The 20775-nt window shown below is 39.5% G+C and overlaps 1 protein-coding gene across 2 annotated transcripts in view; it reads right to left on the reverse strand.

The window, feature by feature from the left end:
• Window positions 1-3613: 3613 nt before the first annotated feature.
• The window catches only part of Rrm2b (ribonucleotide reductase regulatory TP53 inducible subunit M2B), a 37716-nt gene continuing 20554 nt past the window's right edge, over window positions 3614-20775 (reverse strand). For both annotated transcript variants that reach the window (XM_036209020.1, XM_036209019.1), the window contains exons 4-9: window positions 19651-19784; window positions 18908-19002; window positions 14528-14661; window positions 9139-9243; window positions 6939-7052; window positions 3614-6209 (exon numbers count right to left, since the gene is read on the reverse strand). In XM_036209020.1, the coding sequence (XP_036064913.1) occupies window positions 6057-6209; window positions 6939-7052; window positions 9139-9243; window positions 14528-14661; window positions 18908-19002; window positions 19651-19784 (735 nt within the window). In that variant the 3' untranslated portion in view covers window positions 3614-6056. The remainder of the gene's footprint in view (window positions 6210-6938; window positions 7053-9138; window positions 9244-14527; window positions 14662-18907; window positions 19003-19650; window positions 19785-20775) is intronic.

Consider the following 20775-nt stretch of genomic DNA (forward strand, 5'->3'; position numbering starts at 1 on the left):
TATTCTTTCAGTTTCAGATAGAAAGCCATTGTTAGCCAGGGGACCCCACTCCTAACCCTGTGCTCAGTGAGAACACACAGATAGAATGGGAACAGAAGACTCCAGAACTAAGTGACCATTAGGCCCGGGTATCTGCACACTGTTCTCTGATTATGACTCCACCAAAAAAAAAAGAAAAAGAAAAAAAAAAAGAAAAGAAAAAAAAAAACATACACAAAACTTTGTCATTTGAATTTGAAAATTTGTTACATCCAAAGGAAACTCCATCTCCCCAGATTCCAAAAGGCAGGCAGGACACAGGGCGATCTATGGTGCCTATTAGCACACAAGCCCATGCTGCCCTCCAGGTCCCTCAGCATCACAAGTACTAATTACACATTTCAAAGTCCATTGTTTCACCCCAGCTCTTCTCACCTCCTCCCCTACCCTAAACTTGCCCGGTTCACAGGCTTCCCTCCCCCAGCTACTCATTCTCCTTACAACCCTGCTATGTTGGCTGTGCTTCCTCCTTCTCCTTCCTTTCCTCCACTTGCTCTGCCACGCCCCCTCTTCCATTCTTCTCCTTCTCTCTCTGCTGCTGCTTCTCTCCTGGCTAGGTCCAGCCTGCTGGCCATGTTCTGTCTACTACTTTCTCTCTCTCCTCTGGACTCTTCCAGATGCCTCTGGCCATTCTCTCTCATGTCTATGATTAAAAACCTCCCCTTTGACCAGACCACAGAGCAGACGTGTCATCAGTAATTACAGAATTCTACGGCCAACTTCTTAGGCTCTAGACTTAGGGTTTCAGAGGTCTGGAAATGAGGGTACTGATAGGGAGGAGAGAAGACACAAAAAACAATGGTGGATGTGCTGGCTAGATTATGTCAACTTGATACAAGCTAAAGTCATCTGAGAGGAGGGACCTCAGTGAAGAAAATGCCTCCATCAGATCAAGTTGTAGGCAAGCCTGGAGGGTGTGTTTTCTCAATTAGAGGTAAATGTGGGAGGGCCCAGCCCATTGTGGGTGGTGTCATCACTACGCTGGGCCCTAAGAAAGCAGGCTGGGCAAGCCAGGGAAAGTCAGCAGTAGGCAGCTTCCCTCATGGCCTCTGGATCAGCTGCTGCCTCCAGGTTCCTGCCCCATTTGAATTCCTGTCCAAGGACAGAGATATGGAAGTGTAAGCCAAATAGACCCTCTCCTCCCCAGTTGCTTTTGGTCAGGTGTTTCCTCACAATCATAGAGACCCCAGTTAAGACAGTGGATTCAACAGACAAATGAAGTAAGACTGCCAGATAGTTGAGGCAGGCAAAAAAAAAAAAAAAAAAAAAAAAAAAAAATGTGTTCATAATCAATCTAACTTGCCTTGTAATATGACTTTTTAAATTATTCATTTATTTATTATTGTGTAAGTATGTGAGAGTGTGGGGGTGCAGGGCATTTGTAGAGGTCAGAGGCCAAATGTCCGGGAGTCAGTCCTTTCCTTCCACCTTTAAGTAGGTTCCTGGGATCTAACTGGTCACAGGCATGCATGGCAAGCACTTCCTTCTACTCAGTCATCACACCAGCCCCACATACGACCTTTTCTTCACAGCATTTGACTGCTAGTGTGCAAATACAGAACACTAGGATTGTTCCGCTGGAATAGTGTTAGGAACTTGTTGGATTTTTCTACATTTAATGAACTATAGAGAAAGAGTCAGGGTATAATAATGCTACTACTATTGAGGTGATGGATGCAGTGTTCTCCACCTAACACTGTGACCCTTTCATGCAGTTCCTCATGTAGTGGTGACCCCCACCGTAAAATTATTTTTTGTTGCTAATTAATAACTATAATTTGCAACTGTTATGAATTGTAATGTAAATGTTTTTGGAGAAAGAGGTTTGCCCAGTGGGTCATAACCCGCAGGTTGAGAACCCACTGGAGAGACTCAGCTAGGAGAAGACAACTGAAAGAAACAGAAGACAAAGGTGTGGCAGACAAGTGGGAGGACTGAGGGCCATGCTCAGTGTAAGAACTGCGGTGGCCGGAACAGCGGGACAACTATGTAACATGTACTAACCTGCACACATATTAGAAACACAATACACTCCCCTTGGTTCAGATTGAGGTAGTCTGCACCAATTAAAAAAAAAATGGTCCTACCCATAAAAACACGCACAAAATGATATAATTATACAATTTATTTCAACAAACTTTACAAAACTGTGATAATTATTTGGTGAAAAAAAAAAAAACAAAAACCCTGAATCTCTATCTGCAGGGTCAGTTTGATTGACCACAGTGTATTTTCTTTCTTTCTTTTTTTTTTTTTTTTTTTTTTTGATTTTTTGAGACAGGGTTTCTCTGTGTAGTTTTGGTGCCTGTCCTGGATCTCACTGTGTAGACCAGGCTGACCTTGAACTCTCAGAGATGAGTTTGGTGCCTGCCTCTGCCTCCCAAGTGCTGGGATTAAAGGCTTGCGCCACCACCGCTTAGCAACCACAGTGTATTTTAACAAAATATATTTAGGGACAACATGTCTAATAAAGCTGTTTACATACATGGTAGATGCTAAGTAATTTTGTTAAACAATCAGACACCTGGAAAAGTCAAAACAAGGTTGCAAAATAGTTAAATACATGTTTACTTTTCTTTACAACAAAAATGCCATCCTCTAGTCTTCCCTTTTTACATGTTTTCTTTAACAGAATTAAGTCACAAGTTTGAAGGACTACATCTTTTCCCCCTAGGCCTTCAGGGATATCAGATTCTCCTTCAGGCCCAGGGCAGTTTTAAAAAGGGGCAGCTCATTTAAAGATAAGTGATGAGAAATACAGACAATCTCACCCCAAGATCTTCCAGAGTTGGCTGCCAACTCTCTCAATTAGTTCAGAACACGATACCTGATTTTAGAGCTGATTTGGCTTTGATGCAGCCCACCAAAAGTTTCTTTATCACTGAGCTCTTCGCTTAGCTATGAAAATTAAATCTGGAGAGTCTATGAGAATGACATAAATAGATTTAAATATAATACATAATTCTGAATATTAAATTATTTTTGAACACGCACATTTCTTCATGCACAAAAAATAAAGTAGTATCTGGGCATGATGGTGCACACCTCTAGTCCCAGGATTTGGGAGGCTCAAGAGTGCAATCCAGGCCAGACCACATGATGAGACGCCAGCTAAAGAAGGAAAATGAAATATAATAAAGTGGTAAAAGAATCTGGATATTTTAAAACAAAACAACTGTAACATGTCCAAACAATGACATGGCTGGGAGTGGTTTACATCATAAAATAACTGCTTATTATTGAAATTCAGTCCTGCATAAAGCAGTGGAATAAACTCATCCAAAGTTGCTCTACATCATGATTCTACATGCTAAAACATGTATTAAAACTATTGTTATAACAAAGATGTTTATTATCTTAAAATATAAAAACACAGTTCTATGATAAACTAAATTTCTCTGAAACACACGTGCTGTAAGAAAGAGAAAAGCTGCTGGGCGGTGGGAGGCAGAGGCAGGTGGATCTCTGTGATTTCAAGGCCAGCCTGGTCTATGGCCCGAGTTCCAGGACAGCCACCAAAACTACACAGAGAAACCCTATTTTGAAAAAAAAAAAAAAAAAGAAAGAAAAAAGAAAAAGAAAAAGAAAGAAAAAGCTATAAACTTAAATTTTCTTCACCTGTGAGATACTAATAAGACATCCTCTAACTTCCTGATTCTTCCATATCTCAGAACCAAACTATTAAACATAATAAATAAATGTGCAACTTCGAGGGACTGAAAAGGGTATAGAATACTGAATGTAGTAATGGAATAGTATATTACAAATTCAGTTTTTCAGTATTAAGAATTCTATTAAACACAGTTTTGCTTCTTGCTACTATTAAATGTATCACATGAAGGCACCTGTCATTTCTCATGAGGAAGATCTGGATCTAAAACTTTGAGAATGTACACTGTTAAAACTGTTTTCTTTCAGTCTAAGGTGATTAAAGTTTTAGAAGTTTTTGTATGACAGGAGATAAGAACCTTGAGACATACTACTCGAATACCCATGCTCTTTGATAATTTAAAGGCTCCTCTAGACCCTTTAAAGTACTCTAGAGGATCATAAACATTGATGCTATAGTAGTATGTGACACTTCAATAAAGGAATAGGTAAAAGAAACCACAATGGACAAAATTTAAAGGCTGTGACAGCCTCAAAATCTTACAGTATAAGGACAGTGGCTAGAATCTTAGCTAAGATTTTCAGCTTCTTGGACCCATCACCCCTCTCTCCAGTTTTAGTAACAGCTGCTCTGTCAAGCTTAGAAGGGTAATGGATGACCACATGACCAGCTGGAAGCACATGGCAAAAAAACCCAGTATGGACCATAAGCCAAAATGTTTCATTTTTTATATTCTCTCCAACAGTAGAATTATGATGTCTCTCTTGCATTTATCTAGAATTCCTAGTTTCGATCAACCAGATAGTTGTAGAACAAATGGAATAAAAACTTGTATAGAGAGAAATCTCTGAATTTCAGTTTCCAGGATTTTATTTGTACTTTGTGTGTGTACATGTGCGAGTATGGCGTATGAGTGTGTGCTGCTATGGTTTTTATGTAGGTGTTAGGGATCTGGACTCAGGCCCTCATGTCTGGGCAGCAAGCACTTCACTGAGTAGGAATCAGGGTTTGATGTGGCTTAGGTTTCCTCTTGGTGCTTCCTGAAAATGAAGAGGGGTACACTGCCCAGGTATCCTGGCTTCTGGCCTTTCCTGAATCTTTCCTAAGGACTTCCATCTCCTCCACCATCTTATTATGCAGCATAACACACTTCCACTAAAAGAACATTCCTTTATAACATTGTAAAGAGATGCAGATGAAGCCAATCTTAAACAGCTTTCTCAGCTTGGCATAACTCTGAAATGGTTCAATAGTCTTCTGGGCCAGCTTTTCCAGTGCACTCTACTGTGAGAGCTGTTGACAGACTCCTGATGAGTACCTGTGGGCAGCAAGGTGAAGGCTGCTGTACTGCACCACCCCAGCTGCTGTGCTGACTGGACTTTCTAAGAAGGGATGAAGTGTACAGCATTTCCCAGATTCACTGACCACCAAATCTCTTTTTCTATCACAAAAACTCTGGAAGATCTACCAGTTCTGAGAATATGACTTTGAGAAATGCCCATCTGTACTGGTTCTAAACATTCCAGGGCTGCACCTGGCAACAGTTACCTTTTTAATTCCTGAAGAAGAATCGCTTTGCTTACAAGGTCCACAACCATGGTAACTTCTGGATTCTCCTCCATAGCCTTCCACCCTAACAATTACAAGCTACATTCTTTACTGCAGACTGAGAAATGCAGAGAGACTGATGAGAACCGTGACCTCTCTAAGGGTCTCATATTCTTCTATTTTTCCTGCAGTGTTAAAAGCACAAAAATCTAATGAATTCTAAATCTCCATCTAACCTAGAGTCACAATCACTTTGGGGTGTATTTCATCACAATGTCACTGCAGTTAATTTATCATTAATATTAATTAGTAGTCAAGGCAGTGGAAGGAAACTGATTTCTGTGTATTAATCCTTCTGTCACCCCATGAATTTGGGACTTGCTATTACACAAATTTTACAGATAAGTGCCCTGAAGTTTACATGGTTAACTGACCCACCAAGGTCACACAAAGAGTAAGGATAGAATGTCAAACTCATACCTGACTCCTCAATCCATGCTCTTATTGCTTTTTGTGCTCATGACAGACAGACAGACAGACAAGCAGGCATTTAGGTCACACGCTCTCACTGTATAAATAACTGAAGTGCACTTAGATAACTCAAACTCCCATTCCCTTACAGGAGATGCTCAGCTTCAAAAGGACAGGAAAATAAATTGCTATTTACCAACGAGAGGTTTCTATGTGGTTTTCTTTGTTAGTTCGCTTTTGCTATTATCATTTTGGTTTTGAGACAGATCTCTGTATGTAGCCCTGACAGTCCTCAAACTCCACCTGCTTGGCCTCCCCTGAGTGCTGGGATTAAAGGTGTGTGCAACTATCCCCAGCTTCGACGATACTGTTTTAGATGAGGAGGGCTTTAAAAATCTGCATCCAAGGTGAAGACATTATCTGTGGTTTCTGCCATGACTGCAAAACGCTGATACTCAGAAACTCGTTTCTCAAAGAAATTTGTTTTCCCTTCTAATGAAATGTTTTCCATAAAATCAAAGGGATTTTCTGCCTGAAAAATCTGAAAAGAAAAGAAATGTCATTAGATATTCTGAAGAATCCAAATTACACTCCACAGGTCCCCACCTGCAGGACCACACTGCTCCTCTAAGGTCCTGAGGGTTCCCGATGGTTCCTACCAATTTCACAAGGATTTTGCAAAACCATTTTTTTTCTTACAAAACAAGTCTGTGTCCTACACATTTTATTTACTTGTCAGTCAGAAATGGGCCATGTAGCCCAGGTTGGCCACAAACTTGCAATCCTTAGAAATGTTAGAATTGGAGGTGTCCATCACACATCCAACTTGTCATTGGCATTTTAAGAGTAGACTAGGGTATTGCAAACACTTTCAGTGAAACAAACCAGAGAGCTCACTTGCCTATAACATTATCGGTTGTGTGCTGGTTTGCCAAAGGCTCAGATATTCCAATGTGGGGTTCCAGCTGGTGAGCCAGCTAGGGGCAATGAGGAGGAGCGGCCTGCTAGAGGAGGGGTGTCACTGAGTGGTTTCAAAGGCCCACACCAGGCCCAGCTGCTCTCTTTCTGCCTCCTGTCTGTGGACCAGGGTGCTCAAGGGCCTGCCTGCCTGCCACTGTGCTCCCAGGATGACCATGGACAACCTCTGAAACTGTAAGCAAACCTTCAATTAAGTGCTTCCTTTTATCAGCTGCCTTGATCATGGTGTGTCTTCATAGCAACAGGACATAACTAAGACAGTTAGTAACATGCTTTACAACACTTTATTTACCTTTGAGAATCCAAGTTCTACAAGCAACCTGTCAGCTACAAACTCAATGTACTGTTTCATCAAAACACAGTTCATCCCAATGAGGCCGACAGGCAAGGCTTCTGTTAGAAACTCCTGGAATGCAAACAAAATCAGAATAAGGAGACACAAAAGCATAACAATAAGTAAGTATACATTCCCAGATACAGCATATTATGGTTGGAATGTGAAATGTCCTCTACGGGCTCATGTATTTGAACACTTGGCCCTATCTGGTGCCACTGTTTAGAAAGGCCATGGAACCTTTTAGAGCTGAGACTTGGCTGGCAGAAATGAGTCCCTGGGCATATGCTCTGAGGACTTTCTTTCCGTCCCAACTCTACTTTCTGGTCAGCCAACATTTGAACAAGCTGTACTTGAAGCTCGTGCTGGACCTGTCCTTGCTATGAGAGACCGCACCTTCTGAGCCATGAACAATCTCATGGAGAAGACAACCAGAAGAGTTTAGTTTTCTTCATAGTCTAGACACTGGTTTTGCTCAAGGAAAGTATGCCAGAATAAATTTACATGACAATGATGGTCATCTGTCTACAAATGTTTGGGATATTACTAATTATAGCATTTCACTTTCTCCAGGGGCCAAAGTTAAAAAGAAAACAGCAAATTATTGAATCTTTTAAAATAGTACGTAAAGGACCTGATTCCTAGATTTTTCTCAACAGAGAAATGGTGATGCTTTGTCCTAAAGTATCCAGACAAAACTTCCCCAAAGACCACCACCATGGGAAGCAGGACCACAAAGTGAGCCAAGAAAAAGGCATTGATTATAGAGAATAATTGACAGATATGGATTTGGAGGTTGGGAGATATACTGAAATCTAATTGTACTTGAAGACAGTGGTAAACTATTAATAGATGAAAAATAAAAGCATATTAACTATAAAATTCATCCTCAAAATGGTAAAAAGATGCCAATATACATACACCTTTCCCCCTCACAGCATGAAAACCATGCCTATAACTTATGCACTGTTCAAAAACAAGTCAAGCAAATTTCATTTTTGAGTTAGTTCTTTAGAGTGATAAAAATACTTTTTAAGTAGACTATTAAGATGCTTCTAGCCACAATCTTTACATGCCATAATTAAGTTTTACTCTACTAATTCACTTACTTATGCATTTTGTGAATGTTTGGGTTGTGCTTCACCTAGATATCCTGCTATGTCATTGAAACCATAAAACAAAAATTATCATTCCTCTCTAGTAGTTAGAAATATAAAACTAAGAAGCTACAACAATTAAAATGTTTACTATGGAATCATATTTAAGATAAATTAAATATAATTAATTTATTTAAAACAAAAATATAGCCCTGAAATAAACCAAGCACACAGAAAACCCTGATATATATTAAAGACTGACTTTTAATCAAATTATAAATGGAGGTAACAATACATCATGTGTCAGTACTATTGTAGTTTGAATGAGAATGGCCACCATAGTTTTATATGTTTTCATACTTGGTCCTCAGTTGGTGGATCTGTTTGGGAAGGACAAGGAGGTGTGGCCTTGTTGGAGGTGTGTCACTGGGGGTTAGCTCTCTCTGCTTCCTACTTCAGATAAGGATACAAGTTCTCAGCTACTGATCCAGTACCCTGCCTACCTGCTGCCATGCTCCCTGCCATGATGGTCATGGACTCTGCAACCTTGAACCCCAAATCAAATGTTTTTCTTTTGTAAATTGGTGTTTTATCACAGCAATGGAAAAGTAATGAAGATAACTGTCAAATTGGACTACGTTAATTTGCTGATATTGACATACAAACTACAAATTAGCAGTCAAATGCTTCTAGGCACAGTGGCACAGTGCCAGTATCAGGGAGAAGGGCTACATTAGCCCAGGAGTTCAAGGATAGCCCACAGAGTTAAGGCACTATTTCAAAACAAACTGTGGGGCCTGGAGAGATTGGTCAGTAGTTAAAAGCTCTGGCTGCTCTTCTGGAGGAACTGGGTTTCATTCCCAGCACTCACATGGTACCTCGCAACCATATGCAACCAGGAGATCTGTTGTCCTTTTCTGGACTCTGGGCAGCAGGCAAGCATGTGAAGCATAGACATGCATGCAGGCAAAACATCCATGCACATAAATAAAATAAAAATAAAGCAAAAAATGAATATAAAATAGAATACAGTCATGTGATAATGGGATTCTCACACTTACCTGCTCAATTTTAACAGCATCCAAAATGATCTCCCTGACCCTTCCTTCTGAAGGCTTATTTACCAAGTATTGAAACATCAGGCAAGCAAAGTCACAATGAAGTCCCTAAAACAGAAGACAGGTACTACCATCAGAGAACTTCAATTAGCTACCTGCATATAATGTGTCAATGTGCTATATGATGTAGGAACAGGGAACTTCCTGAAGATGAAAGGGTTAACAGAGCCAGGAGCCTCTCTCCTCCAAACTGCATTGAAAACCAAGTAGATAACTTATAATAGAAACTTTTAATGATAATAAATCTTAGTTTATTAACATTTTATATTATTAACATTTTATAATATGAATACTAATTTATAAACTAACCAAAAAATTTTGTAACAAAAACATTTTGAAAAGGAAAACAATGTTAGAAGAGACAACATGAAAACTGATTGGTTTTTAAATGTCAAAAATTTAAAGAATGATTGAAAAACAGTAATTAGTTATGGTGATAAATCTTGGTTGCCAGTTTGATGGGATTGAGAATCACCATAGAAACAAACCTCTGAGCATGTCTGTGATTTTTCTATATTAGGCTAATAAAGGTGGGAAGATATGTTCCTAAATGTAGGTGGTACCATTCCATAGGCTGGGGTCCTGGACCAAATAAAAAGCAGAAAGTGAGTTGAGCACCAGCATGCATCACTCTCTGCTTCATAACCGGGATACAACATGGCCAGCCTGAGCTGCCTGTGCCTCCCGTACTGTGACGGACACATGCCCTTGACCTGTATGTCAAAGCAAGGCCTTCCTTTCTAAGCTGCTGCTTGTCAGGGCAACAGGAAAAGCAGCCAATACAGCAGCACTTAAAGAGCAAATGGAGCTCAGAGAGACTCCCAAAAGACAGTGTTTATATTATTAGGTTTACATTCAAGAGAAAAGGGAGCCTGGCGCAATGCAAACGGAAGAGCAGGATGCACACCCCCTGCAGCCATGGCAGGTAACAGCACCACCGAGGAAAGTACACTGGGAGACAGCCTGGAGCACAGTGCTGCAGTGGATGCGGTGAGCACTAAGTAACCTTAAGTAGCTGCAGAGCAAACCAGTGAGAGTTAGCCTGTATTCAAGCCTCCAAACCCCAGCAGATGATAACAAGCTGAAATCCAAAAAGCAGAAGGGAATTTTCACAAATTCAAAACATAAAAAGAAAACAAGGCCACATATAGGAAGATGATAGATTTCCCAGCAATATTAACTTTTAGATTATGATGCCAAGGTAAAATCAATCAATATTTTTAAAATACAAAGAAAAATAACTTGGTAAGTGACAAGGAAGGGAAAGATTACAATTCAGAATTAAAACAACAAAAGACCAACCACTCAGATAAGAACCTCATGTCAAAGACTGTTTCAAATATTACCTACCTAATTATTCTCTGGTAAAACTATCTAAATAAACAAACCCCACACCCTTTGAAAAGCCAATCATGGGAATTGTACTAGTTATCTTTTTCCCCACTGAGTTGACTTAGGAGAATGCTTGGATTAGCAAAGGCAATATGAGAGGTGTTAAATCTTGACTAGAACTGGCAGCTAGCTAACTACTGAAGAGCCAGTAAATCAAAGGGAAGCCTAATTGTTAGATCAGTAAATGAATAAAATTAACTTTGCAATTTAAAGCAATTCCAATCAAAATCCTGACACTTTTTAATCCAAAAACTACTCTAGAAGGATAAATGGGTTTAACTTTACAAGACATCTTAAAAATGAACATTTTGAGATGTATTCTACCAATTATTAAAAATACCAGAGCCCACTTAAGTACAGGCTTGTAATCTCAGATACTAGAGAAGTTGAGGGAGGAGAATCAGAAGATCAAGACCTTCTGGGCTACAGAACGTGTCCGGTGTCAATCTAGGCAACTTTGTAAGTCCCTATCTCAAAACAAAAGGAAGAGGACCAGGAAACAGCTCAATGGTAGAGTGCTTGCTTAGCAGGCTTGAGACCCTGATCTTGTTCCTCAGCACAGGATAAAACTGCTGTGTTGGCTCACATCTGTGATTCTAGCAGTCAGGGGTAGAGGTAAGAGGATTAGAGAAGTCAAGATTATCATCTGCTAAATAGTGAGTCTGAGACCAGCCTGGAAGACATGGGGACCCTTTCTCTAAAACCCTCATGGCAAGCAGGATGGCCCGAGGGGCAAAGGCTTTGCTGCCAACCCGGACCACTTGAGGTCAGTCCATAGAACCAACATGGTAGGAGTGACCCAGAGGATACTACAAGATATCCTGACTTCCATATGTGTGCCATGGCAGGTGACACACACACACACACACACACACACACACACACACACACACACACAAATACATGCAATACATTTTTTTCAAATCAAAGGACAATTTGAGAAAATGTTTAAAATAAATACAATGAAATTGAAATTGCATGATACACACACACATAAAACAAATTCAGTAAACAATGTTAAAAGAGGTAAATCAAACCAAGGATGGTAGTATACTCCTTCAATCCCAACACTTAGGAGACAAAGACAGGTGAATCTCTAAGTTTGAGGCCAGCCTGGTCTACAGAGCAAGTTCCAGGACAGCCAGGGCTACACAGAGAAACCTTGTCACAAAAACAATAATAATAAAAGAGGCCAATCAATTACTGTGTGTTAGGAATATGCCAATAACCATGGCAAACACGAACCTTCCTTTAAGGATTACAGGATACCATATAATGGCTTTAAAATAGTAACAGTAGCTAAGCAAGAAAACCATAACCATCACAACTGGAATAAAGGCAAAGGACAAGAGGCAGCTACAGAAAATACACAAAGAACTAATACAGTTATGAGAAAAGCTCACCACCAGCAATAAACAGGTGAAAATCAATGCACTACTGAAGTGCCAGCTTACCTATCAGACTGTCAAGCATTTAGCATATTATCTAAGCTCTGGTGAGGATAAGGTAAGAAAATGTCCATGCATGGTTAAGTGGAGCTGGGAACTGCTATAAAATTTCAGGAAAGAAACTTGAGAGTGAATATAAATGACCTGCTAATTCTTCTTTGTGACTGAATTTAAGAAAAAGAAAACTTAAAAGCTTATATGCAAAGTTTCACTTTATTAAAGCAAAACAACCTGGCATGGTGGTGAATATTTTTAACACCACTACTCAGGAGGCAGAGGCAGGCAGATCTCTTGTGAGTTCAAGGCAAGCCTGGTCTACATAGCAAGTTTCAAGCCGGCTAGGGTTACACAATAAGATGTCATCTCAAAAAGAAAAAAGCTAAACAAATTTCAAGAACCAGTTTCTAATTAGTATCAAATAAATGATACATTCATTCACCAGAATATTACAACCCTAACAAACTGTTTTGAAATAATGATTAATATAAAGAAAAAGGATCACAACATTTGCCAGCTGGAAAAAAAATGGTGTGGTAACTAATGCCTGTAATCCCAACACTCAAGAAGTAAAGGCAGGAAAATATCCAATTCAAGGTTAGCCTGGGCTGCATGGTGTTTGGGGATATTAGATCACACTGAACCCCAAGTTTGCATATGCATTAATTAAATAAAATTAACCTTGGGTCAGGAGGCTACACTAGCAACTAGTTGACAGAAAGTTATCATAGAACATCAGAGGACATCCAGGAAAGATAGAGAGACACAGGAAGTCGTAGGGTAGGGTTTGGAGTGGTGTGGCCTTTTCTGGTTTGGGGAAGCGGGAGCACAAGTCTTTTGGAGACGCCAGCAAGGAAGGAAGGTTAGCTAGTTGTGACCCAGCATCTCTGAGATAGCAGGTTTTCACCCCAGCCTTTTAATCTTATAAACAGAACGATAGAGGTTTAGTTAAAGCTCCCTTTAGCAGCAGTGACAGAGCCAGTGCTAGAGAAGCAGGCCGGTAACTGCAGAATTGCAATTGCTGGCTGAAATAGCAGTAGATTAAGGCGCAGCCACTGTGCAGAAATTAAAACAACATGGTGAGATCCCTTCTCTAACAAACAAAAAAATATAAAAACTACAAATTATAAAAATATGATATATACACACAGGGGTGCTGGAGAAAGAGAAACATTTAAATGTAGAAAAGTCTATAAAGGAATACAATAAGTAAACATTATTACCTCTGAGTTTGTTGACCTTTTTGCTAAATACTCTATAATAATTATGGCATTTATTGTTTAAGTTATTAGAAAGTTAAAGACATCAAACAGAAGAATATAATTATATGAAGCATTTATGTACTTAAATAATACTTTTCACAGGGTTGGGAGTTAATTTTGACAGTATCATGGGAGTTAAGAGCACTTGCTCTTTAAAAGAACCAGGTTTGGTTTCCAAGCACCCACATGGTAGCTCACAACCATCAACAATTCCAGTTCTAGATGCTCTAACATTCTCTTTTGAACTCCAAGGGCACCAGGCATGCACATGGACACTACATACATGTAGGTAAAACTTCCAAACACATAAAATAAATAATAAATCTTTGAAAAATTTAAATACTTTTCACACATACTGTTTCCTTACACTGTAATAACCCCTGTTAGTTTATTTTTGAAGAAATGGAGGGTCAGAGAAGTAACTTGAGAAGGTTACTTAGGAAGACAAAAGCTGAGGCGCCCAGGTTAGTGTGGACTAATGTGAACTGGATGGCTGTCGTGGACCAAACATTGAAATAAGTAGAAATAGGAGTAGTCTCCATGCTAAAAAGCTTAGAGTCTGACCAAGCAGAGAGATACACGCAGGCTAAGAGCTTTTGAGGACAAGCGGTCCATCAAAGCAGCAGTAGCCAGCTTGACCTAATGGAACTGGGAATGTTGAGCTGCCTCTTTGGAAACAGTGATCAATGAGTGAAAATAATAATAAAAATGGGAGGCAAATGAGAAGGTATTGCAGATAGAGCAAGATGGATGTGCAGGGAGAGAAAGCAGCATCTTAAAGTGGCTCCCAGGATGTCAGGGCTGTGATGGGGAGAGGACATCGTTTGGAGATGACAATGAATCTTGACTTCTGAGATACATGTGGAGGCTCCCAGAAGAAACACCCAGCATGCACTTGAATGTAGGTTTGGAACTTGGGAAAGAGTATCTGAATACAGATAAAACTTGAGGAGTTATAAACATTTAGATGGTGACTGATTCCATGACAACAAATAAAATCAGCCAGGAAGTCACAAATAATGAGACTCAGGCAAGAATCTAGAAGTCCAGTCATATCTAAGGATAAGCAGAGACCAAGGAGGAACAGTAGGAGCTGTAGAAGGAAAACAAAGTCTCACAGGCCACAGAAGTGCGTGTCCATTTCCTTTTCATTGTCAGAACACTGTGTCGCTACATGCATCTTCTCCAGGGAAAGAACAATAAACGACCACACATAACAAAACACTTCCTTACCTCATCCCTGCTGATCAGCTCATTTGAAAAAGTGAGTCCGGGCATGAGGCCTCTCTTCTTCAGCCAGAATATAGCAGCAAATGACCCAGAGAAGAAAATGCCTTCCACAGCAGCGAAAGCCACCACTCTTTCCCCTACAAGACAAAACAGTTCCATTTCCTAACTAGATGCTGCAGACATTTGCAAGTTTACAAATACATAGGGCTTTTTTGCTACATTACACTACCTTCCTAAGAAAGGAAACAAACAAGTCAGTACTCTGCACAAAGGTCTTCAGGGCAGAGGTTTTCCACCCCTGCCTGCTAAAGGAGACATGTCTGTTTCAAACCTTGCAGCAAACATGGACTTGAGTAGATGATGTAGTCTGCACACACAAAAAAGGATTTCCATACATCAAATAAATAAATTAATGAGAGGTGATTTGCCTGTAAAGAGCATGTGCCTGTTAGTGCAGACACATGTGTGTGAGTTCACTATGTGTACATATGTGTGTATACAAGAATGGGAAGTGCAAGATAAACTTTATGATAGCTGGCTTCCTCTAACGGGAGGAGTGGTTGCTAAGGTTTATATTTTGTTAGCAGCCTATTGTTGCTAAAAGATTAGCTGTAAACATTTCAAAAACATTATCCTTGCAGAATAATTTTAAAAATCACCTGAAGGCAATGAATTTACCTATAGGATAAAATGTTCTATTAAAGATAGAAGAGCCAACTTAAAAGTTGATTCACTGTTAGGCAAGGACTCTGTAGAAACTCATTCCTAAATAGTGATATCATAGCTGTGACACTGTCTCTAGGGTATTTTGGATTATAACACACACATACATACACATACACACACACACACACACACACACACACACACACACACTCACACACACATAAATAAATATATAAATAAATAAAAATTTAAGATTTAAATCCATTCTATAGATATGTCCAATTTTTATGCTGAAATCCAGACTTTCTAATTTCAGAAAAAACACTTAAATCTCAGAAAGCAGGCCGACTGAAGTGTTGCTGGCTGTCTCTAGAGGAGATTGTTTGTCCTTGCTCTTTCCTTGCTCATCTCACACCAAACAGATCAACCACAGCAAAGAGACGTGAATCCAAACTGACTATTAATAACTTCTGACATGAGAAAAACTTCTAGTTTATCTTTATAGGTGCCATTTAAAAAGCTGCTTTGAAAGAAATACAGAAAACTTTCATGTGAATATAATAAATATTACAATACAAAAATAATCACTGCTTCATCTCATCCTTAATTGAATATTAGTTTATGGTACTTTTATCTTGCAACTAACAGACAATAATAACTGACATTTTTAAGTATTAAAGTAGTGCCATATGGACAATTATCTGTAAGAGAACTGGAATAAAAGTAAACATAAGAGGAGAGCTATTTTAACTACTCTGGGCATTTATGTGAATGCTGAAGAGTAAGAACCATAAGAAACAGCTACAGAAGACTATTTTTGGAGAGAATTAAAAGATTTTAAGGAGGGGCTGGGAAAATAACATGAGGACAGGAGTCTGAATGCTCAGCATCCATGTGAAAAGCCAGGAGTGGCAGGCACACATGCAATCCTAGCACTGGGGAAATGGATACAAGAGGATTCCTGAAGAGACCTGCCCAAGGGGTGAGCTCCAGGTTCAGTGCCAGACCCTGTCTTCAGTGGTACAGCTACTGGCTAAGGTGCCCATGCTTTTACAAGCAAACTCTCCCTTACATTTCTGTAAACTAATGAAACTCATTGGGGGTCTCTCTCTCTCTCTCTCTCACACGCACACACACACACACACACACACACACATACACACACACACACACAAGCATAGACATGAAAAGTAGAAGGAAGGCCATTTGGGGAGAGGAAGGGGATTAGCAAAGTGGGAAGGTACAAGAGAGGCTAATGGGATGTGTTTGAATATGGTCAAATACATTATGTATATGTATGGAGATGTCATAATGAAACCCACTATTATGCACAATTAACATATGCTAATTAAAAATGAGGAATTGCTCATGAGGCCCCATGACAATAGCTGAGACTCTACTGGCAGTTGATAGCTGCTGAGGTGTCTGGCTGCTGGTAGGTTGCCCCTACTCTGTGGATGGGTCCCCACACATGCACATGTGGACAGCACTAGCTGGATTTGGTGGACCATAAAGAAATAAGAAGACATGGAGGTGGGAAGGGAACATGTAGAAGGGGTGATTTCAGGAGCTATATGATCAAAATATTGTGTATATATGTATGAAGTTGTCAAAAGATAAAAGTATCCATTACTAAAAATACATTAAGGGTCTGGAGAAATGACTCAGAGGTTAAGGATGCTTACTGCTCTTGAAGAGGAGCCAGGTTCAGTTCCCAGCATTCATTATCTGGTGCCTCACAACTGCCTGCAACTCCAGCTCCAGAGAATCCAACTTTCTCTAGCCTCTGCTGCACCTGTACACATATGGTGCATATAAACTCATGTAGGCATACACATACACAAAATTTTTTAAATGAGTAAATCTTTAAAAAATAAAAAGATGGAGAGCAATAAAGGAAGAGATTTGACATCGACTTCTGGATTTTACACTCACACGTGGGTGTATACCTGCACACATATGTGCACAGACGCATATACAATGCATAAACACACACACACACACACACACACACACACACACACACACACACACAAGGAAAGGAGAGGAAGGACGGAGGAGAATGATTCAGGAAGACACATCAGTTTCTGACCTCCACAGACATGTGCACACACACGTGCTTGCACCATACAAGTGCATCCACACATGAACACATACTGATGAACAAAAAGATTTTAAGAGATACAGATACATTTTATAAACTTTTGAGAATATGTGTGAAATAAAAAGACAACCAAGACATTTATTCTAAAAATTGTAATGAAGGTAAATGCCTCATAATTTGTTTAGTTAGGGTATATTTTTTAAGTACAGCGGAGTCCACAGTGCAATGCACTAAGATTGTATAAATACTATTTTTTGAGATTTACAAATGTAATTTCAAAACATATATTAAGGGTTAATATATCTATCTGCCAATCTTAAACCAGACAGTATGTTTCAATTAAAAAAAAAAAAAAACAGACAAATAATTGGAACTTTTTAGCTTTATGGGAACTGAATCTCTCTCTCTCTCTCTCTCTTTTTTTTTTCCAGAGCTGAGGACTGAACCCAGGGCCTTGTGCTTGCTAGGCAAGCACTCTACCACTGAGCTAAATCTCCAACAAGGGAACTGAATCTTTTTATAGCATTATATATAAACTTTAAAACAAAGAAATGTTTTCAAAGAATTATTTTTAAATTTCCCTTCAGCTAAAAGCGGCAGACTTATAGAAAAGATTTTAGAAGCAGGGAAAGAACAGCTGCTCTCCTGGATCTTGCTTGGTATAGATCTTACCAAGAAGTCTCCATCCACAAAGGCTGAGCGAAGTCCCAGAGCTAGCTGCCTTTGAAAGTGCTAAGGTGCAGGTGGCCCCTCAGAGCCACATATCTGCTGCAGGCTGAAGGCAACAGCAAGTGTGCTGCACGGCAAATCATGCCCACACCACTGACTTGGAGTTCCACTACCCAAAAAGGAAAGCTACCAATTGTATGTCCCACTCTTCCTTTTTTCTCCATAGTTCACACACGTACGTACCATGGCACACGCATGCCCGTCCTTCCCAAACAAAAATTAATTTTAAAAAATTGTAAGGCTAGGCTGAGTGACACATGCTTGTCTCAGTGTTCAGAAGACTGAGCAAGTGAGTTAGAGGCCATCCTGAGCTCCACATAGAGTGAGACCCTGCCTCATAAAAGGGGGGTGTCTCAACTTATCCATACTGACCTACACATAGAGTGAGGCCCTGCCTCATATAAAAGGGGAGTGGTCTCAACTTATCCAGAAGTATATCTGCGTTTCACTTACCAGTATAAACTAAGCTTGTTACTGTAAACTGTTTCTGGTCCTGGTTGACTATACTAATTTTGCACTTTTAGAAACTAGATCTTTGTTTCCAGTGATTGTTAGGACTTGACTTGCTTTAAATCCCTGGCACTCTTTAAATTGGACACAAATGGCAGGTGACTACAACACTCTTTACTGGGTTCTATGTGACTTTTTTACTTGTCAGTGTGCATGTTGAGATCTCACCTTTCCAAGTTCTAATGTATTCAATGTAAGTCACAGCTTAGCACAGTTTCTAATTAGTCATTCTACAGTGATTCCAGTGCACTAGTGATTCACTAGTGATTCACCAGTGCGCCAGTGCACTAGTACACTGAAATCTCTGCACTCCGCTCTCATGCATCATAACCACTGGCGGCTAACCTGATGGCATACAAGTTAGCGCTACATACCAAAAGTAGACTTTCTATCTGCTATCCAGCGCAGAGCCCAGTCTGCTTTTTTCTTAACATATGGCATTGTTTCAATTGCATTAAACAAAAATTCCCTATAAAAACAAAAAACATCATGGAAAAAATTATTCATTTGTTTCTATTAATTGGACTAAGTTTTAATAATCAGAGACAATAATTGTAACTCTTACAAAATACTTACCAAATCTAGTTTTTCTATATTTTTACATGTTCATAATTATGAATACAGAAATAAAAGTGAAACTCAGATTAATGACTTGGATATAAACTGATCTAAAAAAATCAATGAAATGCCAATATTCAATTTACAAATACAAACAAGGTTTTAAGATGGTATTAATTATCTAAAGACTAACTGGTTTAATCTGACACATTATTGAGCAATAGAAAACTATAATCAGGCTGGAGAGATGGCTTAGAGGTTAAGAGAACTGGCTGCTCTTCTAGAGGTCCTGAGTTCAATTTCCAGCAACCACGTGGTGGCTCACAAACACCTGTAATGAGATCTGGTGCCCTCTTCTGGCGTGCAGAATATATGCAGACAGAATACTGTATACATAATAAATAAATAAATCTTTTAAAAAAAGAAAAGAAAACTATACTCATGAACTTCCATATGTGAATAATCTTTTAATATTGTAGTTTTGGCATAAGTTCTACTTTTAATGTAAGCAAAAACCTAACCTTCATAAATAACCCCCGCCACACACACATAGTAATACCTTTTCTTTGGATCTCTGATGTAAGTATCTATTAGTAAACTGTACATCTCTGAATGAACATTCTCGATGAGAATCTGAAAGCCATAGAAACAGCGGGCCTCTGGAACCTGTACCTCCTGACTAAAACGCTCCACCTACAGAAAAAAGGAAGACAGAGACCAGTGAGCAGGCTCTCACAAAACCCTGGTCACACGCTACAAGCACCTAACAATCTTTTGTCTTTTCCAGCATTCAGGAAGCTGGACAGGAGGATACTGATTTCAAGACCAACTGAGAAACATGGCAAGACACTGTCTCAAAAAAAAAAAAAAAAAGTCATCAGTGAGAAGGATTGTAAGGTAAAGTTGCTTGCTGCCAAACATAATGACCAGAGCTCCACCCCAGAATCTGAGTTGTCCTCTGATTTCTACACACATACACACCATGACACACATGCATGTTTGTGGCTCTGAGATTAAACCTAGCATTTTACTCATGCTAGGCAAGTACTCCATCCTCAGCCTTTATGGGTCTTTTAAAGCAGCATCTTACACAGTACTGTTTAGCCAGCTAATTAGTGCTGGAGATTGATCCCAGTATTGTGCTTATGCTGGGCAGGTGCCCACTGAGCTATGCCTACAACTCCATGGACTGTGTTCCTAAGCAATGGAGCACATTCATCTTTGAAGTGGAGACACTGCCTATTGAACAGTAAGTTTTAGAATACCTATCAAAACCAGTGATTTTCCCTGTAGAGCTTTTCCCTAATAGTAAACAGGTCCACTAAAGTTCTTCTGGTTCATCCTGGATGTTCTTACTTTTGCTCTCCTTACCAAAAACCTATTCCTCCTGACTGATGGTAACACGATTTCTATATGAGGGGCAGAACCTATATCTACACAGAGCTGTAGATGGCTATTAAGGGCACATTCTCCATTAAGTTTGTTATCGGAGGCAAAAAAAAATCAAGTTTATGAATTCTGTGCAATTTTGGATTTTGTTTTCACATTGCTGAGGCTAAAACTCAGGGTCTCTATAATGATAGCCAAGCACTGTATAGTGAGGGACATCTTCAGCCTTACACTATATGTACTTTTAATTGGTTTAATTTATGCTTGATTCCATAATATATTGCTAGTCATTTGA

Source organism: Onychomys torridus, chromosome 16, assembly GCF_903995425.1.
Source record: "Onychomys torridus chromosome 16, mOncTor1.1, whole genome shotgun sequence".
Lineage (NCBI taxonomy): Eukaryota > Metazoa > Chordata > Mammalia > Rodentia > Cricetidae > Onychomys > Onychomys torridus.